Source organism: Mauremys mutica, chromosome 1 (genome assembly GCF_020497125.1).
Source record: "Mauremys mutica isolate MM-2020 ecotype Southern chromosome 1, ASM2049712v1, whole genome shotgun sequence".
Taxonomy (NCBI): domain Eukaryota; kingdom Metazoa; phylum Chordata; order Testudines; family Geoemydidae; genus Mauremys; species Mauremys mutica.
Window position 1 is genome coordinate 223196835 of NC_059072.1, and position 19319 is coordinate 223216153.

At 38.7% G+C, this 19319-nt stretch overlaps 1 protein-coding gene across 4 annotated transcripts in view; it reads right to left on the reverse strand.

The window, feature by feature from the left end:
* Nucleotides 1–19319, reverse strand: part of MBTPS2 (membrane bound transcription factor peptidase, site 2) — a 36574-nt gene that overhangs the window by 14630 nt on the left and 2625 nt on the right. For 2 of the 4 annotated variants that reach the window (XM_045011703.1, XM_045011634.1), the window contains exons 2-8: nt 15542–15598; nt 14568–14716; nt 12452–12590; nt 8915–9018; nt 7444–7571; nt 2557–2675; nt 466–646 (exon numbers count right to left, since the gene is read on the reverse strand). In XM_045011703.1, coding sequence (XP_044867638.1) covers nt 466–646; nt 2557–2675; nt 7444–7571; nt 8915–9018; nt 12452–12590; nt 14568–14677 — 781 coding nt within the window. In that variant the 5' untranslated portion in view covers nt 14678–14716; nt 15542–15598. Of the gene's footprint in view, nt 1–465; nt 647–2556; nt 2676–7443; nt 7572–8914; nt 9019–12451; nt 12591–14567; nt 14717–15541; nt 15599–16715; nt 16733–19319 lie in introns of those variants that run through there. The other 2 variants (XM_045011772.1, XM_045011550.1) reach the window with 2 other exon arrangements.

Below are 19319 nucleotides of genomic sequence, written 5' to 3' on the forward strand. Positions count from 1 at the left end.
ACAGCCCTTATCATAGTAGGATGATCTGCAATAGCAATCATAATACAGAGCACTGTCACCTTATACCCCACCCACCTTCACAGCACTGTTTTCTTACCAAATTAATTAGTCAAAGCAATAAGCCAACCTAGGAATTCACTACTGCAGAAGGTCGCCGAGATGAACACTGTAGCTGGATTATTACTGGCAACAACTGTATATGCAATCTTACAAAGAGGTAATCAAAGCTCATTCGTCATGCCACAAACGAAAATGACCAGAAGATAAGAGAAATTAATTCTTCCTCCACCTTCTCAAAAAGGAATTGCATATTGGTCAATGCCAAAGACAGGATACCAGACTTGATGAACCAAAAATCTGACCCATTAACAAATCCTAAATCAAACTTAATCTTTAAGAGATGATGAAATTATAATAGACAGTACTTATAAGGAGCATTTATAAGGAGTATACAAATAATCATACCCCTGGCTGGGAAGCTTAACTGCTGTAGGGTTGCTGCATTTATGCAGTACCCAATTTGTGTCTTCTGCGAGATCTCTCCTAGGCAGGAATTCCAGTCTTCCACACCACGAACTGAGCAGTCTTGAAGATTAGTTACAAGGTCCCCTACAAAAAGACCTCTGGGTCCATTGGCAGGAGAATCCTGCGAAGGAAAAAGGAAGTCAGACACACTACCATTCTTAATAATGCTGGGATTAGTTTATAGTTCTTCTGAATGTCCAACAGACACTTAAGCTAATAAACTATTTTTTGAAGAAACAGAAAACCTCCGATTTTATTAGACCTGATTATTTTAATCTTAGGCAGGGTATTAGGAAAACAAACTCCTCCACAAAGAGCCTCAATTATCCAAATCTCTCAAGGGACATCTGAAATCCTCAAGCAATTAGTTTCATTCAAATGAATGGTTTGTTTTTTAAAAACTCATTTTAGATTCAAGAAACAGAAGCTGACACCTCAGAGTTTCAGACAAGCAGCGTTCACCTATAATTCTGGGGGAGTGAAGCCATAATGTTGGAGAACACTAGGGAATCCTCCCTTTCTCTTCCCACATAGGTCCTCAGTTATGCCAGCTCCCTTTTTATCCCAGATAGGTAAAAGTGACAGGCATCAAGTCTATCAATCATGCTCTGAGTAGCTGATTATTCAAGAGATACGAGGTACTTCCTTTCCAGAAGCTCAGCAAGCTGCCTCCATTGTGCTCCCAGGTCTTACTGAGGCAGGGAGCGAAGGATCAAGCTCACAATCTTAACACTGATCTCTCACATTACACTGACACTGGGTCACTGAACCAGTGTAGTCCTTATTCTCTCTCATGCTGGGACTGACTTCAGTTTAATTTAACAAAACTAAGGCTGCAAGTTCATTATATATTTTTACTAGTATCATTGAAAATCAGGGCATTGTCATCTAAACAGTGTGTGTTTCTCAAAGAACAGACTATACTGGATCCTGTAGAGTACTGCAGGATTTTTAAAAAATGTTTTTCAGTTCACCTAGTGGCAGCCTATACTACACAAAAGCCCCAATCCTGCCACTGCATCCATGCAGGTGGATCTTGGAACCATCACAAAACTTAACTGAAGTTCACTCTAGTGTATGTGTTTGCAGGATTGGGGCCCGCGCTTGGACTACATATGGGAGCAAGGGAGAGGAACAAAATCAAATGCCTGTTCTACTTCAAGTGTAAATAAACCCAGTTAAGGTCATGTGAGAATGCACAAAATTCTCCATCATTTTTTAAAAACTGTACTTGTTTTTTCTAGCACGTTAACCATCATAATCAGACTGTATTATATGCAAGATTGTCCTGTGACAGTGAAATATAATATAAAATTATCTGTCTACACAGAGAATTAAACAAATGGAAAAACTTCATTAACTAAGTGTTAAGGCTGTATAATCCAAAAGTCTACTGATCTAACATCAGAAAGAAAGGAAATATTCAGGTAAGGTAAACAGATAAAAATACATCTTTATTCATTAAATAAAATAAGTTTAAGATTAAAATAAAACAAATGAAAAACAGGCAAATCAATCTGTAAAACTCACCACTACCATTTTTAATTAATTGACGTATAATACTTCTTATCCATGTGTACTTTGTGTTGCTCTAAGTAAAAACACTAATAATTTGAAATGTTAATAAAATACACATAGTAAATTATATTAACTTGGTAGTTAAAGAATAATCTATAGACCATTTCTTTCTGTTTGAGTTATCAGAAGGAGGGTAGGATTTCCAAAAGTGCCAAAGGGACTTAGAAGCATAAGGCCAGTTGACAGTCACTGGGATTTGTTTCTAACTCACTTTGGATACCCTATCCAAAATGTTTTATGGTCCAATACTGAAATTTTTTATAAATGCCAGTTCTGTGATTTAATGAAGTATGTTTGTCTATATGATTTCTTTAGGCAACCTTAACTGAAGCAACATTCTTTTTAAAAGCTGGAAGACGGATTTTTACACTGTTCAGGCAGTGATCAAATTTTAGCCAATTAAATGTTTCAGGTCACGTAGCATATAATAAATCATTCAAGACCTGTTCATACCTCTGTGACCTCAGTGACAAGTGCCCCAACACCTGTGTAGTAAAATGGGAAAAGAATTGCTGGCAGCAGGAACAGAACTATGAGACTCGCAACACCAAGAACAAAATTATGCCAGACACCTACAAAGAGAATAAAAAATATCAACCTTCTAAGGAAACACTAGCACGAGTAACTAACAAAAAAGTGTTTCTGAACTGTAAAATATCAGTGTCTTTCCAGCTAACTTTTCTGAAATGACTGCAAGTAGCTATGAACACGAGTAGCCTGCTGATGTATGGATAAAGGCCCCGATCCTACAAAGACTTGAGCACATGAATTACTTTACAAACATGAGTAGCCCCCTTGATGTCAATGGGACTATTCACATTCATAAAGTTATTCGAGTGCTTAAGTCTTTATAGTATTAGAGCCAAAGCAAGTACTCTTTTGGTTGTGCAGCTTTAGAGTCTCTTTAAAAAAAAACCCATAGCAAGTACCATGCTGATATATGCCACATAGAATTCACACCGTCACTAATTCAAATGGAAGAGAGAGGAACTGGGGTGGTTTAATTTTTATTAAACTGATAATCAACTACTATACAGTGACTTTTCTTTATGCAGCGGTACCATATATTCAGTGGGGTAGAATAGAAGTCCAAAAAGGGAAGCAGGGAAGAGACTGATACACTAAGTTACACTAAGTCCTTAATAAAACACTTATAAAATGTTGAGTGGAAAAATCTGGGCCCAAAGCTGTCCCAGGAAACTGGCTTGTGCAATCAGCACTTCCTAGTCTATCACTTTTCTTACTAAGGGAAACATAAGCTTCACAGGAGGCTGAGTGAACTTAGGAAGCCAAAAACAGGGTTACTTTCAACACCTAGCACAGAAATTTTCCAGTCCTACTTGTTTGCATGGACAAATATTCTGTGTGGCCAATTCACAGCAACTTTCCAGTGATGGAGTTTCCTTACAGTATCTTATCTTGTTGAGAAGCATATGATCCAATTCCACATTTACAGTACTGTAATGATTTATTGCATAAGAGAAAGATTAATCTCAAAATCTTTTAAACTCATTCCCCCCCTCCCCCGTATATAATGGAGCAATCATAAGATGCAATGGAATCTCATGATAATCCCTTCGGATACTCACTGTGAGTCATCATTATGAGTTTTATAAAATTTGATTTCTCCTTCAGTGTTCTGAGACCACAGAAAGGGAACATGAACCAAAGTACTATCTGAGCAATGCTCTAGTTAAGGGTTTGTCATCATTTCCATGAATAGCTCTTTTTTAAAGGGATTTCTTTCCATGTGGGTTTTAAATCACATCTGGCTGAAACTAAATTGGCACATAAACTATAAGCCTGAACATTAATTCCCCTGATCCTAAAATAAAATAATCAAAACAACAGTATAAATCAAATAGGTGACAGCCATTTTATTTGAGCTTTCACGCCATTTAAAAAAACAAAAACAAACAAACACAACTGTTTTAGTACAGCTTGTAATACAGACAACTTGTGTTCGAGTTTCTTTTAATCTCTCACAAATTTTATACATTTCCACTGACATCAATGCAGTCTGTGGAAGAATTCTATATAAATCAGACTACTAAAAGATGGATTATTAGGCACCATCAAAAAGCAAGACGTTTCAGAGGCTGATCCTCCTATGCCTTGCACCTTGCAAAGCAAGAGTAAAAAGCTACCATTTTGATTGGGCAGCCTGTTACAAGGCAGTGGAGAAGCTGATCCTCAAAGTTTATGATGAAAGATTTGTGTTACACACACACACACACACACACACACACACACACACACACACACAAAAGAAATAAAAGGAGTAAGTTAGGAAAGAAGAGAGGGAGGAAAAACTAAACAGGATAAAAAAAGAGGGGTCAGCAATACTGTTGGAGGATAACAAGGGCAACTTCAAAAGCACATGAGTTGAGAACCACTGATGTGCAGTCCATTATGTGGGAATGGAGCAGGGAAATATAGAGGAGGGAGTGATCTTATCCATCCCAGATACTGCAAGGCAAAAAAGGTCTGAAAGGGAGGGGCTGGGAGGTCAACTTAATTTTGTCAGAAAATTTACATTCCTTAAAGGTAAATCTCAGGCAGCACCTTTGATGATGTCCTTTGATATATTTAAAAAGACAAAGACTTCAGAAAGCAACAACAAAAAACAAAACCAACCTGAGGACTCAAACAATTTCTTAAAATCTACTTAATTCTCATTAAAAAGTTCATACATTCCAGTGACGTCGCTACAAGAAATGTACCCGCCTCTGAGAAAATATTTTTTTACTTGGGGAAATAAACAGATAACATGGAATTCCTTTGCTTTTATCCAAATCTCAACCTTTATTTTAACATTCATTCAATATTATTGAACTTATGATGCTATCTGCTGCACAACAAACATACTTTTTATCTCAAAAGTTTGAAAGGCCTACTTCTTCAGCCATCATCATAAAATCTGATTTCTGTCATTTAAACTTAGATTTCAGGTCTTCAAAAATTGGAGTAGTAAGCTCATTCAGTTCCTCAAATAAACAATCAATAAGCAACTCCAAACAATGAAGCTTTTAGTAAAATTTAATGCACAATATGCTTAATCATTAAATACTCCATTCATCTTTTAAAATGCATTATTAGCTGTATCAAAATGCACTTATTTGATACAATTAACTGATAACTGTTCACTCAAGTATGGCCATGGCAATCTGCCTCTACTCTTCCCTGTCATCACTACATACAGTTCATTTTCCTGTTTCAAGTTTGGCAAGAGTTGTTCTTGGCATTTATTAGTCAACAAAAAACAGAATTCATTTTTAATCATAGCTTACAAATGTTATTTGCTCCCATACAGAAAGCAATGGTGGGGAGCAGTTGCAATGAGGCATTTATGCCCCTTGACCCTTCCTCTTCTTCAATTCTGTCTAGGCTAGGTGGGTTTGACCTGGACTATGTTTGATTTTTAAAGAAATGGTCACCTTAAAAGAAAAAGAAAAAAAAAAAGGGTCAACATATCTACACTGAAAGTTTTTGGTTTATTGATATGTTTAGGATATAGAATTATTTGCTTAGCTTTGGTGCGCTCGGCTTAAAAGCTCTTTTGCAACAAATTACAGCTACAGTACTCAGTGAAACAACAGCTTTCCAGAGTCTTTATAAAGCAGCAGTGCACTAGGCAGACCAACATACCACCTTCCCCAGTAGTAACAGAACCCCTGTGTCTCCAAATTCCTACAGCATTGGTGGAGGAGCTCCACTGTGCGGTAGCTGCAGGTCTCTCTGATACAATAAGCACCAGACAGGTGATAAGAGTTTATAACTCCAGGATCATTTTGAACTACGAGCTGAATAAAGAAGTTTGTGTTTCCTTTTATGTGTGTTTCAGCCCCCTTTCCTTCCTTAGGGCAACCTTAAAATCATAGAATAGATCAGCGGTTCTCAACCGTACTGTACTGGCTGTTCATTATGCAGCTAGTGTGCTTCAAGGCTTTACTATTAGTATTTAGAAATATATAAAATAAAGACTATAGGCCATGTCCACTTAAAAGATGCTTTCTATTGCTCTAGATCAATGCGTTGAAGTTAGAAAGTTTGGTGCTGCTGACCATTCCAAAGCATACAGTATCATTTTTTTAAATGGAAAAGGAATTTAAGAAAATTAAATACACAGACACCTAGAGAAGCTCCTCTTACCAACCATTTCTGACATTAATCTACAGTCCAGCAAAATGGAGAAGAAAAAAGGTACAAAAGTTAAAAAAAAAAAAAAAAAAAAAAAAAGCTCTACTGTTAAAACAGCAAGGGGCAACCCAACATCAGGGGTAAAACTAAAAATTACATATCATGTCACTCTTATTAAATGGAAAAAAGGAAACTACATCATTTTCTTCAGATTTAGTTTTTAAACTCGTAATAACTAAAACCTTTCATGTTGGTTAATATTTGGCTTTTGATGTTTGAGGAATAAAAGTGCTTATGAAGGACCAGATTCTTATACTCTTGCTTACACTGAGTAACACTGTATTACAAGAGTGCTTCCATTTAATTCAGTAGGGGTACTTGTGGAATTAAGTATTATTCAATTTGAATAAGGGTACCAGAAATGGTGGGTCACACAGTATGTATTTTGTAGTTCATTTCATGTAAACACCCATTTTTCACCTGATTTTATTTCATTCTCCCCTCCCATACCTCTCCTCCTGCCGAAAGAAAGCCAGTAAGATTTCTCAGGTTGGAGAGAATTAAAGCCCCATTGCTGGAACTTACCAGGTCTTGTTGCCTTTATTGTAAGTGATGCTGTACTTATTTATATTTTGTCAAGACAGTAAGAATGGATACCCTAACTTTTATTATTTATAATTATTCATTTTTAAAATGACCTCTCAGGAAACTCAAGCTGTACTTCCAAAATGTTTCCTACAGATATTCTGCCATACCTTTTATTCCCAAATTGAATCTAGGATACAACAATTTTCTTTTTTTTTAAGCTTGTTCCACCTCCTGGAGACTACAGTCTTGTTTGGGGAAAAAAAACCAAAAAAGATCAGTATGGGCAGTGGTACTATAAATTTTCTCCCCATCACCCAACAATGTATCTCAGTCTCAAAACAGAGAGACCACCTTTAGGGGGAAGAGAAGATTTTAGTCTGCTTGTCCATTCATTTCTTGAACTCTCCACCAAGATTGCCAAATAGGGTGCCACGTGATATCAATTTTGGAGATGTTATTCTGTATAAGGACATTTGCCAACCAGTAATTAGACTAAAACCATAAAGAATTGAAAAAAACATGAGTGTTTTCAATGTTAACCAATACTAACATATGCAAAACAACAACTTCTTGGACAGATTAATATTTAACATAACACACAGCCTCTGTTACCTGCACAAAATATTCTCAACTGCTGGACTGGAGATATAAGTTGCAAGTGGGTGGTAAAAAGGTCGACAAATGCTCCAGGATATACAATAAAGATAAAAATCCCAAATCCATTAAACCGTACTTGTTCTCTAAAGAAAAAAGAAAAATGTTACTGCAAACCAAAAACCAATGACTCTATAATATAAAATAACGATTCTTACATTTTAGAGCACTGTAGAATCTTAGAGTATCTGTATGAAATTCAGTTTTGCACAAAATACTATCTTAAAAGATAATTAAGCTAAACTTTGTTTCTTGTCTAAGTACCCAATTCTAAACAGAAGGAAAGGATGACCGAAATTTGTAAACGAAAGACAGAAAATAAATGATTATTTTTAAAACCGTCTTTTAAAAAGCTTTTTATGTTTTAATTTTTTTTGGAGGGGGGGGGGTGTTTAAGTAAAAAATAATTCCAGTTAGGAGTCAATTATGAAATGGACCAGAACTGATCTTGCTCAAGAACGACTTAGAAATAGCAACAGAAATGTTTTTCTCACAACACCTGTATTTTCCTGAATTTATCACTCTTTTCCCTAAATGCACTTAAAAGCAATTTGCCAGCTAAAAGAAGGGCAGTGCCACTTGAAAAGAGAAAAATAAGTTTCAAATATTCATATAACACAGAGAAGAAACAAAAAAAAAAAGAGGATGAATGAAGACAAAGGGCATTAGTAACTGACAGGATGCGTGGGGTTTATATCCACATCAGAGTTTCGAATTAGTATTTTTTAAAATGGGAGTTATATTTTTGGAATGATTAGATAAAGCTTATGTGAACCTTAGGATTTTCACAGGGTTTGATACAGGCTTTATAGCTCCTGTCTGTTCCGATGTGAATATTATGGACCAGTCCTGTATCCGAGCTGTCATATTATACACGGCTTAACATTTTATTTATTTACTCATATTTCAAATGCTTCTTATCATATGAATGAGGTGCAATAAAAGCTGGTACAAAGCTTACTGAATGAACCAATAAACAATTATAGGTTTCCATAACACCCATAAAGAGCTGAAAACTTTTTTGAGAATATTAGATTCTGGAACACCATTCTGTAACAGTGCAAAGTGTCTTTGCAAATTCCACAGCTACAGAATCACAGAAAATGTAGGACCTTGGTTAACAGTAAAGTAAATTAAAAGAAGGCTAACCTTAAATCTGAAGCAATGCAGTACATTAAAGAAGTTAAAGTCCATACTGATGATCTGCGCAGTAGATCATTTATTTAAAACTCTATGCACCCAGCCATGACTCTAGGCACTTCGAAAACTTACAATCTACACCAACCATGAAATACAATTATAAAAAGAGAACAAATGAATTGTATATATATACACACCACATAAACTCTAATCATATTCACCTGTAGTTAAATACTCAGGAATATAAAGCTCTGTGGGCACGTAGTAAGAGAAAAATAGTTTGCATTACCGAATAGCTGCCACCCCGTGGCCGACTTCATGTATAACACCACTGATGAGGATTGCAGTGAAGAAATACGTCAGTTGGCTGATGGGCAGATTTACACCAGGCACCTGTTCATGTAGGCATGACAACAAAACAAAACAAACTAGGATACCAAGAGATACAAAGACAGATAATTTTGCCTTTAAACATGCTACTGCAACATAGTTGTTTAAAGACCAGAGGCAAGACAAGGGCCCTTTACGTACAGAACTATCAAATGACCCCTCTGCCCTTTCTACTTTATATATTTTAAAAAATTGTTTAAGCCTTTCATTACTTTTTATTGAAGATTAAAAACACGCCAATTAAAACAACAACAACAACAAGAAACGAAACAAAAACAAACTAAATACACATGACAAATCATGGGAGAAACTGCCCTAACTCTCATTGAGCTTCAGAAGTGTATACAGATTTACATAGAAATGGTATACAAATAAATCAGTCATGGAAATTGCAAACATCAGTTTACAACTTTCTTCAGCAACTCTTGTAGGAATCGCTGCTTATCCATCACAACCGCTTTTGTATTGGAACAACAGTAACAGTCCAAAAATCATAAGTCACTATGTCAAAAAATGAGATTAAAAAAAAAAAACTCATGATTTTTAGGCCAATCATGTTTTTTGGTCTCTCTTCTTGTTTGTGGACTCCTTCTGATCACTCCCACTGTGGCTGTGACAAATAGAGGTTGAAAATTCAACCTTAAATGCATACAAAATGTGTGCACACAAACAATGCAGGCCTCCCTCCCCCCCGACTCAGAGCCCTCCCTGACTCCTCTTCTGACAGATCCCACTGCCTAAGACTCCCTCTGTTCCGGCATCGAACTGTTTTTAGACTCAATGTTTGAAAACCTATTTTAAGACATACCCCGTATATACTCGATCATAAGCCGGTTCGTTTATAAGCCAACCCCCCGCCACCCCAAGATGAATAAGTAAAAATGGAAAATTTTTATGACCTGTTCATAAGCCAACCCTATAATTCGGGGGTCAGCAAACTTTGGCTCCCGGGCCATCAGGATAAGCCGCTGGTGGGCCGAGGTGGTTTGTTTACCTCAAGCATCCGCAGGCACCTAAGTAAACAAAGTGTCCCAGCGTGCCAGCTGCTTACTCTGATGGGCCGGGACAGCAACTGATGGGGAAATTTTTTTGGGAGGGGAAAGCCGGGGGTCAGGGGAGTAACTCCTGTGACCACCCCCCACATGACTCCATCCCTAGGCCGGGACCCCCACACTCTCCCCATCCCATCCCTTCCCACCTTATCTGGGGAGGGCCAGGGGAGGATGGTATTTAAAAGGAATATAATCCTTCATGAAATATACTGAAATTGAAAATAGCATTCTGTTAGGAAACGTCATCTCTAGATATCTTGATTTTCTAAATTCTACTAAAGGCATTTGTATGAGAAGAGGACTCTTTGTTATGATGCTTCTTTCACACCTCTGTCAGTTGCAGTAATTTCCATAGTAAGCAACTGGTAGAGAATAATCAGTAGAAGAGGAAGACCACTAAAGAGACAAACATTCTATTTTCATGCAAATACTCATAAGAGTAGAGGCAGAGAACAGAAACACAAAATAGGATATAGATATATAGCTGTAAAAGTAAAAATTGACTGTTTTTCAATTATTCTTCTAAGGCATCTCTACCTCTACCTCTTTAAAGATTATTAATCCAACAGCTACAGTACAGCGACTAACTAGTTTTGTGTTTTTGGAGCTCAGCAGCTATTCTCTTGTATAGTGTCTATACACCTCTCCTTTACTTACTTTATAATAATTATAAAAAGATAATCAAATTGGTATGCAACAGACAGATGGCTGATCTACAGATCTAGTTGGAGACGGTCCTACACAACTGTTCCTGTCACTGGAACTACTCTTCTGTCACCAGGTACTGAATCACTTTATTACCGCTAATTGGATTTATGTGAGTAAGTCAATGGCACTCCACTCTGAAGACTTCTGCTTCATATGAAGCTCTAAGATCATGATGGTCTAGTTTTAAAAAGTCACAAACTATATCTGTTTTATTTTAAAAAGTATATCCCATTTTCCCTCTAAACATCTGGCAATAGCACAATATACAGCAACTCTTTGAAAGGTAGGGTTAAAAAGTATGTTGTGATAATTCAAGGTAAAAGTAGAATAGGGAACATAAAAAGAATCACAAACCTGCCTAAGAAAATCTTGCTTTTCACCCATATCTCTGAATAAGGTGTCTCTAAATACTTCTCTATCCTTGCTTTAAATGTATTTATATTAGCAGCCCTCATATCATTGGGGAGTCCTTTCCAATTTTGGATATTAAACCTAAGTCTCTACTTTCATGGATCCAATTCACATGGATAGGTTATATCCCAAGGGTTCACTTTTAATTTTCCCTCCCCCTCCACCCCAACAGAGGTATATCACAAAGACCTTCCATTTTGTGAAGGTCATGACATGATCAATTCCATGTTATGATCACAAAATGAGGGAGCTAGGGTGGTGTTCCTGTACAAGAATATAATATAAATGCGTAGAGAGAGTGAACCTTAACTTCTTTCAGAATTGTTACATTGACAGAAAGAGAATATAAGAATATTCAGCTGGAAACATTCAATAAAATTGATGTAAACTGCGCAGAACAACCCTACATGACTTTATATGAGTGCAGGGGACGCCAGATGCACTCTGGTCATATTATATGAGAGGAAATAAAATTAGCTAGATAATCTTTCTTGTAAACTAAAACTATTTAAAAAGGTAATGTCATTCCTTCTTCACTGCCTCAGATATTCTAAAATAAGAGATAAGACATTTTAAATGAAAACTCTTCCATTCTGCAAAATAGTTCTCTTCTTCTGGCACTGTATGATTTAGTGTCTGGTATCAGAAACCCGTGCAACAAACGAATACAATGTTATTAACTCGGTAACCAGATACTGCCAACAGAGATAACAAAAATTCCTGTCTCAGATCACCAACTCGACAAATGATCCTTGCGTGATTCGAGTGTATAATCAGCTTCACAATATAATCTTTGCCTCCCACTATCCTGAACAGTTGTTCATCCTTCCTTCCCTCTTCTACTGACATCCTGAACCAAAACAAACTGAAACACTCATCTTTTTGCTGATTACAGACATAGCTTGTTTTGCTAATTTCAAACCCATCACCCCCTACTTGCAAAAAGTAGGAATTCTAAATAGTTGAGTGGAGGCAAATCCTTATAACTGATTGGTATTCTTAGTAACTATGACAATTTCTGAGTATTCAACATGCATACTATCTATTCCAAATTCCTCTGTGCTTTTTTATATAAACTCTTTCATGTGTTGCTACCTCTTTTTTAAAAGCCTGAATGTGAACATGGCCATTTTTGGTATAATTGGTGAGACTTCTAATCTTGTGTAGGAAGATTTAAACATCAGAAAGGCTAACATCTTCTATGAAGACATCTGTTTAGAATAGGTTATAATTCTTAAACTGAAAAACAGAGAGGAAACACTTACCACGACTTGCAACATACGATCATTCTGGCCTGCAGGGGCCTCAGTTATCATCAGCGTCAGTGTCTGCATCAGTGTCTTTCCAAGGAGAACAACAGAACCAAACATGGCAACTATGCCAAACACCATTCCTATACTGAACCTGAAACAAAGAGAAACAAATGGTCTTGAGCACATAAAATGAGCAACTGCATATTATGAAGACACTTAAATGCATCAGTGCAGCCTAACATACCAAACAATGGGTCAAAACTTCCCCAGTGCTATTCTATCTAGTATAGCACCACAAAACTATCAGCAATCCAGTAGAAGGCGTAAGCCTACAGGAGTAGAACTGCATTTTTCTCCAATGAAGAAGTTAATGTCATAATGCTATACAAAACTGCATCCAGTTGAGGGTCAGGATTAGACAGTGATTCACATTGTTTCCATGCCACTAGAACAGGAAATACTTATTTTCAGATTATCATAACTTGCAAATTTTTATTCATGTTTCTTAACCGGTGGGAGGGAAAATTGGTACTGCAAAGTATTTAATGCATTAGATAAAGCTTATTTTCTGGCTAAAATATTGCAAGTCTCTGTCAACTTTCCCCCCACCCCCCAACAGTTTCATTGTTCCACTATCATCTTTAACTGAACCTCATCAGGAGTTAGTCAGTTAGCACATTTATTTTAAGATGCTTGCATTGTAATTAAAAAAAAAAGGACAAGTGGAAGCCAGTAGGTTCTCGTTTGCTGTAAGATATTATACATATTATAAAAAGGCTATTTATGACTGATGTAAACCCATTTTAACCCAAAGTTATCTTACATAAGAGGAAACATTAACAAACAGTATAAACTCAGCAGATCTTTCCTCTTTTATTCACTTCTACCCCACTGAGAGTAACAGCAAAATAAGTTCAGTATAGAACAGAAAGATTAATACACACAATGGGACAAATTCAACACTTCTCAGCTGTTATTCTCAGAGTTAGTGCAAAATAATGCTGGAAACGCAGTTTTGCATGCATTTTCTGGCCACCCCAAAAGTATCCACACAGCCACTGTGCATATCACTCACGTCAGGAGCATAAAAAATTCCAGCAGAGGAAAGTGTAGAATGGATATGGGCTAAAATGTCAGCAGTGCACCATAACTCCCCACACAGCTTTAGAATGTCCAGTAAATGGCATTGCCAACAGAGCCAAACTTGTGGCCCGATTTCTGTCAGGGCTCAAAGCAAGCAACTTTTTAAGTATGTGCCTCTGGCCAGCCAGAGTACTGAATTTGGTTCCACTGATTTCTCAGATTGCCCTCCCCACCAAAAGGTGTAATTCTGAAATGGGACTATTTGCATACAGTCTAACTGACTTCAAAGGGACTACTCAGATGCTTGCAGCAAAAAACTGCAGGCAGTATACCAATATTGTAATAATAGCACGATTTTTGTCTGCTGCAAAATACCAACAGGCATTTTAGGCATTCTGATAAACAGGAATTATTACAGCTCAGCTTCTTGTTTATCTCCTTAATGAAAACAGTTAATAAACAAAGACCTGATTTCTAATACATGTTTTTGAAAGAGTACAAAGTAGAAGAGGATCTTCTATACATACAATAAAAAGTATGTTAAGTCTTCAGCAAAGCAGACCAGGAAAAAATAATTTTTATTTCTTTATTGGGTATTTCATAATCCCTAAAACTATAAGTATCAATGGTGCACTGACAATTTTCAGGGAAATTAGATTAGGAAAATGCCTAACTTCCATTAACTTCTATATTCCAGTGACCAGGGCAGAGCTTAGTGTACAGGGCAGGATACAACTTGCAAGACATGAAAAGCTACTTCTGGGTCTCCTAATAAATATATAACCTACGAATTTACAATGTTTACAGCACCCCATTTTTTCAGCCACTATTTTTCCAAATACGGATTTATAAAAAGAGAAAGAAAAGAAGATTGGTACTGCAACTACATTTGTGTGATTTTAATACTAAGTTACCAAGGCTGTATTATAACCTGACCATTTTAAAACTAGCAATGTGGTAATAATTATTGCCACTCTGATTAACAAGAAGAAAGTTTTCTAGTGTTTGTCCAATACAAGGCCAAACTAGAATTCTGAAACTATACCATAGATAAAGAAATCTGGGTTTCCATCGTCCCCAACTGTAGAATAGACGGTTGAATAGAGCAGTTTGCCATCGCATATGAAAAGGAGAGATGCTCAGCCCATATGACATCAACCAATCTTCATAAGATGCTTTCAGAGAGCTAGATGACTGTAAGAAACAATGGAAAGTTAGTCTGATACACAGCTTTCAGGAAGATTTCATGTAATGACATCCAGTAGAACTAAGAGAAGAGTGGTATATGGGAGTACGTATGTGTGCATATAGCAACACTTAGTAAACGATGCAAAAATAATGAAATAATAAATTGTGCACAACACATACTTTGTAGGAACTATAAAACCTTGTAGCAGGAGCCTAGTGAGTGGCCCAAAGTGCAAATGCATCCCACGGAGTCATGTACTACAGCCTTTAGTCAGCCGCTTGCTGTGATTGTAAAGTAAGGACAAAGCTGCAGATTTTCATTCCTGGTGAACTCAAACAAGATCAATTGCTGCACCCAGGAAGATAGAAATCTGGACAAGTGTTGTGACTGTGTACATTTATTTTAATAAATATATTAGGGCTGTCAAATGATTAAAAAAAATTATCACGAGATTAAAAAAATTGCACTGCAAATATTTGTAATAAAAATAATAATATAAAATGAGCACTGTACACTTTGCATTCTGTGTTGTAATTGAAATCAATATATTTGAAAATGTAGAAAACCTTCCAAAATATTTATAACAAATTTAAATTGGTTTTCTATTATTGTTTAACAGTGCAATTAAAACTGCAATTAACTGTGATTAAGTTAATTTGTTTTGAGTTAATCGCGTGAGTAAATTGTGATTGATAGCGCTAAAATATATATATTTATGTAAGTGTAACATCTCAGTTATAATACTTTCAATCAAAGCACGAGCATAACATTAATCTAGGAGTTTAAAAGTGTTCCATGGACCCAGGGCTGTTTGGTAGACAGAGTCTCACCTAAAAATTGTTCCGGGTGATTTTACTCCAGGGTGGAGGGGATTCATGGGAAACTGGCTGGGAGAATAGTCAAAAAGAAAATTATTTTGCTTAAAGTATATTTACTCTTCTCAAGTAAAAATAAATGTCTGTCTTAAAACACTACATTTTCCTTAATTTAGACTGGTGATTTTTTAATATTTTGGGGGAAAATGTTTTCATGATGGCAAAATAGGAGATTCCTAACACAACTGGATTTTTGATATGTTATGCTCCTGAGGGCATTCTGCGCCACAAAATTATGCCCACAGTATTTTAAAATTTTGCAACATTCTGCAAATTTTATTTGTCAAATAAATGTGGAGGCTCCAGCGTGGCACTGGGGAGCACAGGCCACTGGCTGCACAGAGACGGGAAATCATTATGCAGCCCCCACCCCCGGAGCACAGACTCAGTGGTGAGGCTGCACTTAACGCTGACACAATGCAAGGACCAGGCGTGCCTCAGAAACACCCCAGGGCCCTGCCCCTCCATGCCAGGTGTGGACAGGCAGGCTCAGTAAGGCAGGATCCAAGTGTGGAGGGGTTTAGCATAGGGGGATCCAGGTGTAGGTTGAGAGGGTTCTGTGTGAGGCAATCTGGGTGCAGGGCGATCTGGATGCACAGGGTCTTGTTGTGGGGTTCTGGGTGCAATAGTAATGGGACACTGCAGGGGGGCCCAAGTGAAGGTGGTTGGGGCTCAGCAGGGGGTCTGGCTGTGGGGGGGGGGGAATAGAACTTGGCAGGGGGTCTGGGTAGGGGGAGCTCAGCGGGGGTCCAGATAGGGTGAGTGTGCTTGGTGGGGATCCAGGTGCAGCTGGTTGGGGCTCGGTAGGGTGGGGATCCGGGTGTGGGTGGCTTGTAGCAGTGGTCCAGGTGCAGAGGGAGTGGAGCTTGTCGGTGGGGTTCTGGGTGCTGGGTGGATGGGGGAGCAGCTCCCTGTACAGAGATCCCTCCCTCTGCAGCTGAGGAGCGATGGGTGCAGGAAGTGCAAGGGGAGGGGGGAAGGGGCAGTTTGCAGAACTTCCTACAGCTGGGGGAGAAATCTGGGGATGGGTCTGACATCCCCGGATGCCATGCAGGGGAAAAGGGAGTCCCGTCCTCCCCAGCTCAGCCAGGTCTTCCCCAGTTCCGCCCTCTGCCCCACAGTGATTTACCTCTCTGCCGGCTGCCCTGGGCACTCAAAACGTACCGCTGGGGAGGGTTGTATGACTGCTCTTGCGGCTTCCCTTTGCTTCCCCATCAGAAAGTAATTTTTCTGCGGGGAAGCAAAGAACACTGTGGGGGACATAAATTATGCGCGTGCATGGTGGCACAGAATTCCCCCAGGAGTAATGTTAACACTATGATTTATATCTATTCCAAAAGATCTGGTAACAGTATGCAATATTCGAGCAATCAACTTATATTACAACAACAGTATATTATATTGCTTTTAATTAATTATCATATATACTGTTGTCCTAGGAGGAATTTACTAATTACTTTACCCAATTAACAGGCACAACAGAACACCATCCTGAATGACTTTGTAAAAGTACCAAAAAAATTTCACTTAACTAAGTGTATAAAATAATCGGTATGATTTATTTCCTATTAGAGGCTGCCATGAATATTTAACCATAATAAAAAAACATAACTCAATGTCAAATATAGATAGGTAATAAATACTTAATGTGTGGTGCAGACTGATAGCTGCAATTTTGGATATGGGTCTAGTTTTCCAAATATACTTCCCCTAATTTGCTTCATGGAAGCCAGTATCAAAGGCCCACTCTATGGGTGAGATTCCATGCTGCAACGATTAGAATATGTCTACACTGCAGCTGGGAGCACGCCTCCCGGTCCAAGCAGACAGACACACCTTAGGCTCTGCTCCAGCTAACATGCTAAAAAGCAGCAGTGTGCATGTTGCAGCATGTGCCCTCCTTATTCCAGCTGCTCCAGAGGCCCAACTGGCCCTGGAATAATTTAGATTGAGAGAGTCTCTCAGTTCTGCCTAAACTATGGCAACCTCTCTGGGTTACCCTATGGACAGAGTAATGCCCAGAACTTCAATAGCACTATGTTCTGCAGCACCACCCTTGACTTGACCCTCAGACCCAGGCTTGCAGTTCTCTCAGATGCAGGCTTGTAGAGGCCTTTGTACTGCTCCAGCCCTTCCATCCGCCACCAAGGGGCCACAGCAGACTCTCTCCCTGTGTGTTTATATTTATAGTTCACCCCTTTTCCTTGTCTTGCGGAATTAATTAAAAGGCAAACACCTCAGAAATGTCTTCCAAATTATATCATTTCAAGATATTAGATCTACTTCCTCAGGATGTTCCCCCCCCCCATTTTGTCCTCTCTTTATATATGTTGCACTGTTTTAATATAATTTCCTCCTCCTTCACCAATCTACCTATTATAGCACTGCTTCCTTTCAATTTTGCTGAGGAGATGCAGAAACTTCCATTGTATTGCCTGCCATTCCCTAGACCCAGCATAAAGTCACTCACCCAGTTTTGCATTAGTTACAGGCTTCTATTAACAACATTAATAAATCAATAGCTAACAATTGACATTAACTAATTAACTAACTTTAACAGTAATTTTAAAAAGAGAGCATAAAGAATAATCATAAGAATAAATGACAGTGTTCCATTGAAAAACAGATCAAAACAGTTAATGCAAACCTTTTTCCCCCCAGATTTTTCCAAATAGCATGTCTTTCCTAATACTGACCATAACATCAGATCACACCAACATATTCTCACTCATGCAGCTCTAATACATAATAGTGAATCTAACAGATACTTACTGAACTCTGATTGCTTGAGTTTCCTAAACCCTTCACACTAGCTTCACTTTAACTTCTCATGGTTCAGGTCTACCTGATCCTTGCCTTATTAATTTTATTATAAACTTGATATACCTTATCATTTTTACAGGCCCTCAAAATTATGAATGCCTGCTAAATACTGGGGAGCCATATGAATACCTTTTAGCACCCAAGGGTCCTTAACATCCTTTTGTAACTGACAAAGCCTGCTCAAGACTCAAGAATTTCAGCCTCTTGATCTTAGAAGTTAAAGCCTAACCTTAGTTGTGTGTATCTAAGGCACCTTTCATATCTGCTAGGACAGGGTGGGCAAACTACAGCCGGCGGGATTGCCACCCCCATGGCGCAGCAGGGCTATGCCTGCCCTGGCCCCGCTCCCAGAAGTGGCCAGCACCACATCCCTGCAGGAGGGGGGTGGGAGGCCAGAGGGCTCCATGTGCTGCCCTTGCCTGCAGGTACCACGCCCCCCACAACTCCCATTGGCTGGGAACAGGGAACAGTGGCCAATGGGAGCTTCGGGGGAGGTACCCACAGGCGAGGGCAGTGTGTGGAGCCCTCTGACCCTGCTCCCCCAGGGGACACAGGGACGTTGTGCTGGCCGCTTCCGGGAGCGGCACAGGGCCAGGGCAGGCAGGGAGCCTGCCTTAGCCTCGCTGCACACCACTGCCAACCCCCTGCTGTACCCACATCCCTCCCGGTACCCCAACCCCCCTGCCCACCCCTGTGCTAGGAGGAAGGACAACATTCCACACTTTCTAAGGATTATGACTGAAGACAATGGGGCTCTGCAATGACTCAGAGATCTGCCTATATCAGGAGTGGGCAAATTTTTTGGCCCAAGGGCCACATCTGGGTGGGGAAATTGCATGAGGGCCATGAATGTAGGGCTGGGGCAGGGGTGCGGGAGGGGGCTCGGGGCAAGGATTTGGGGCATAGGAGG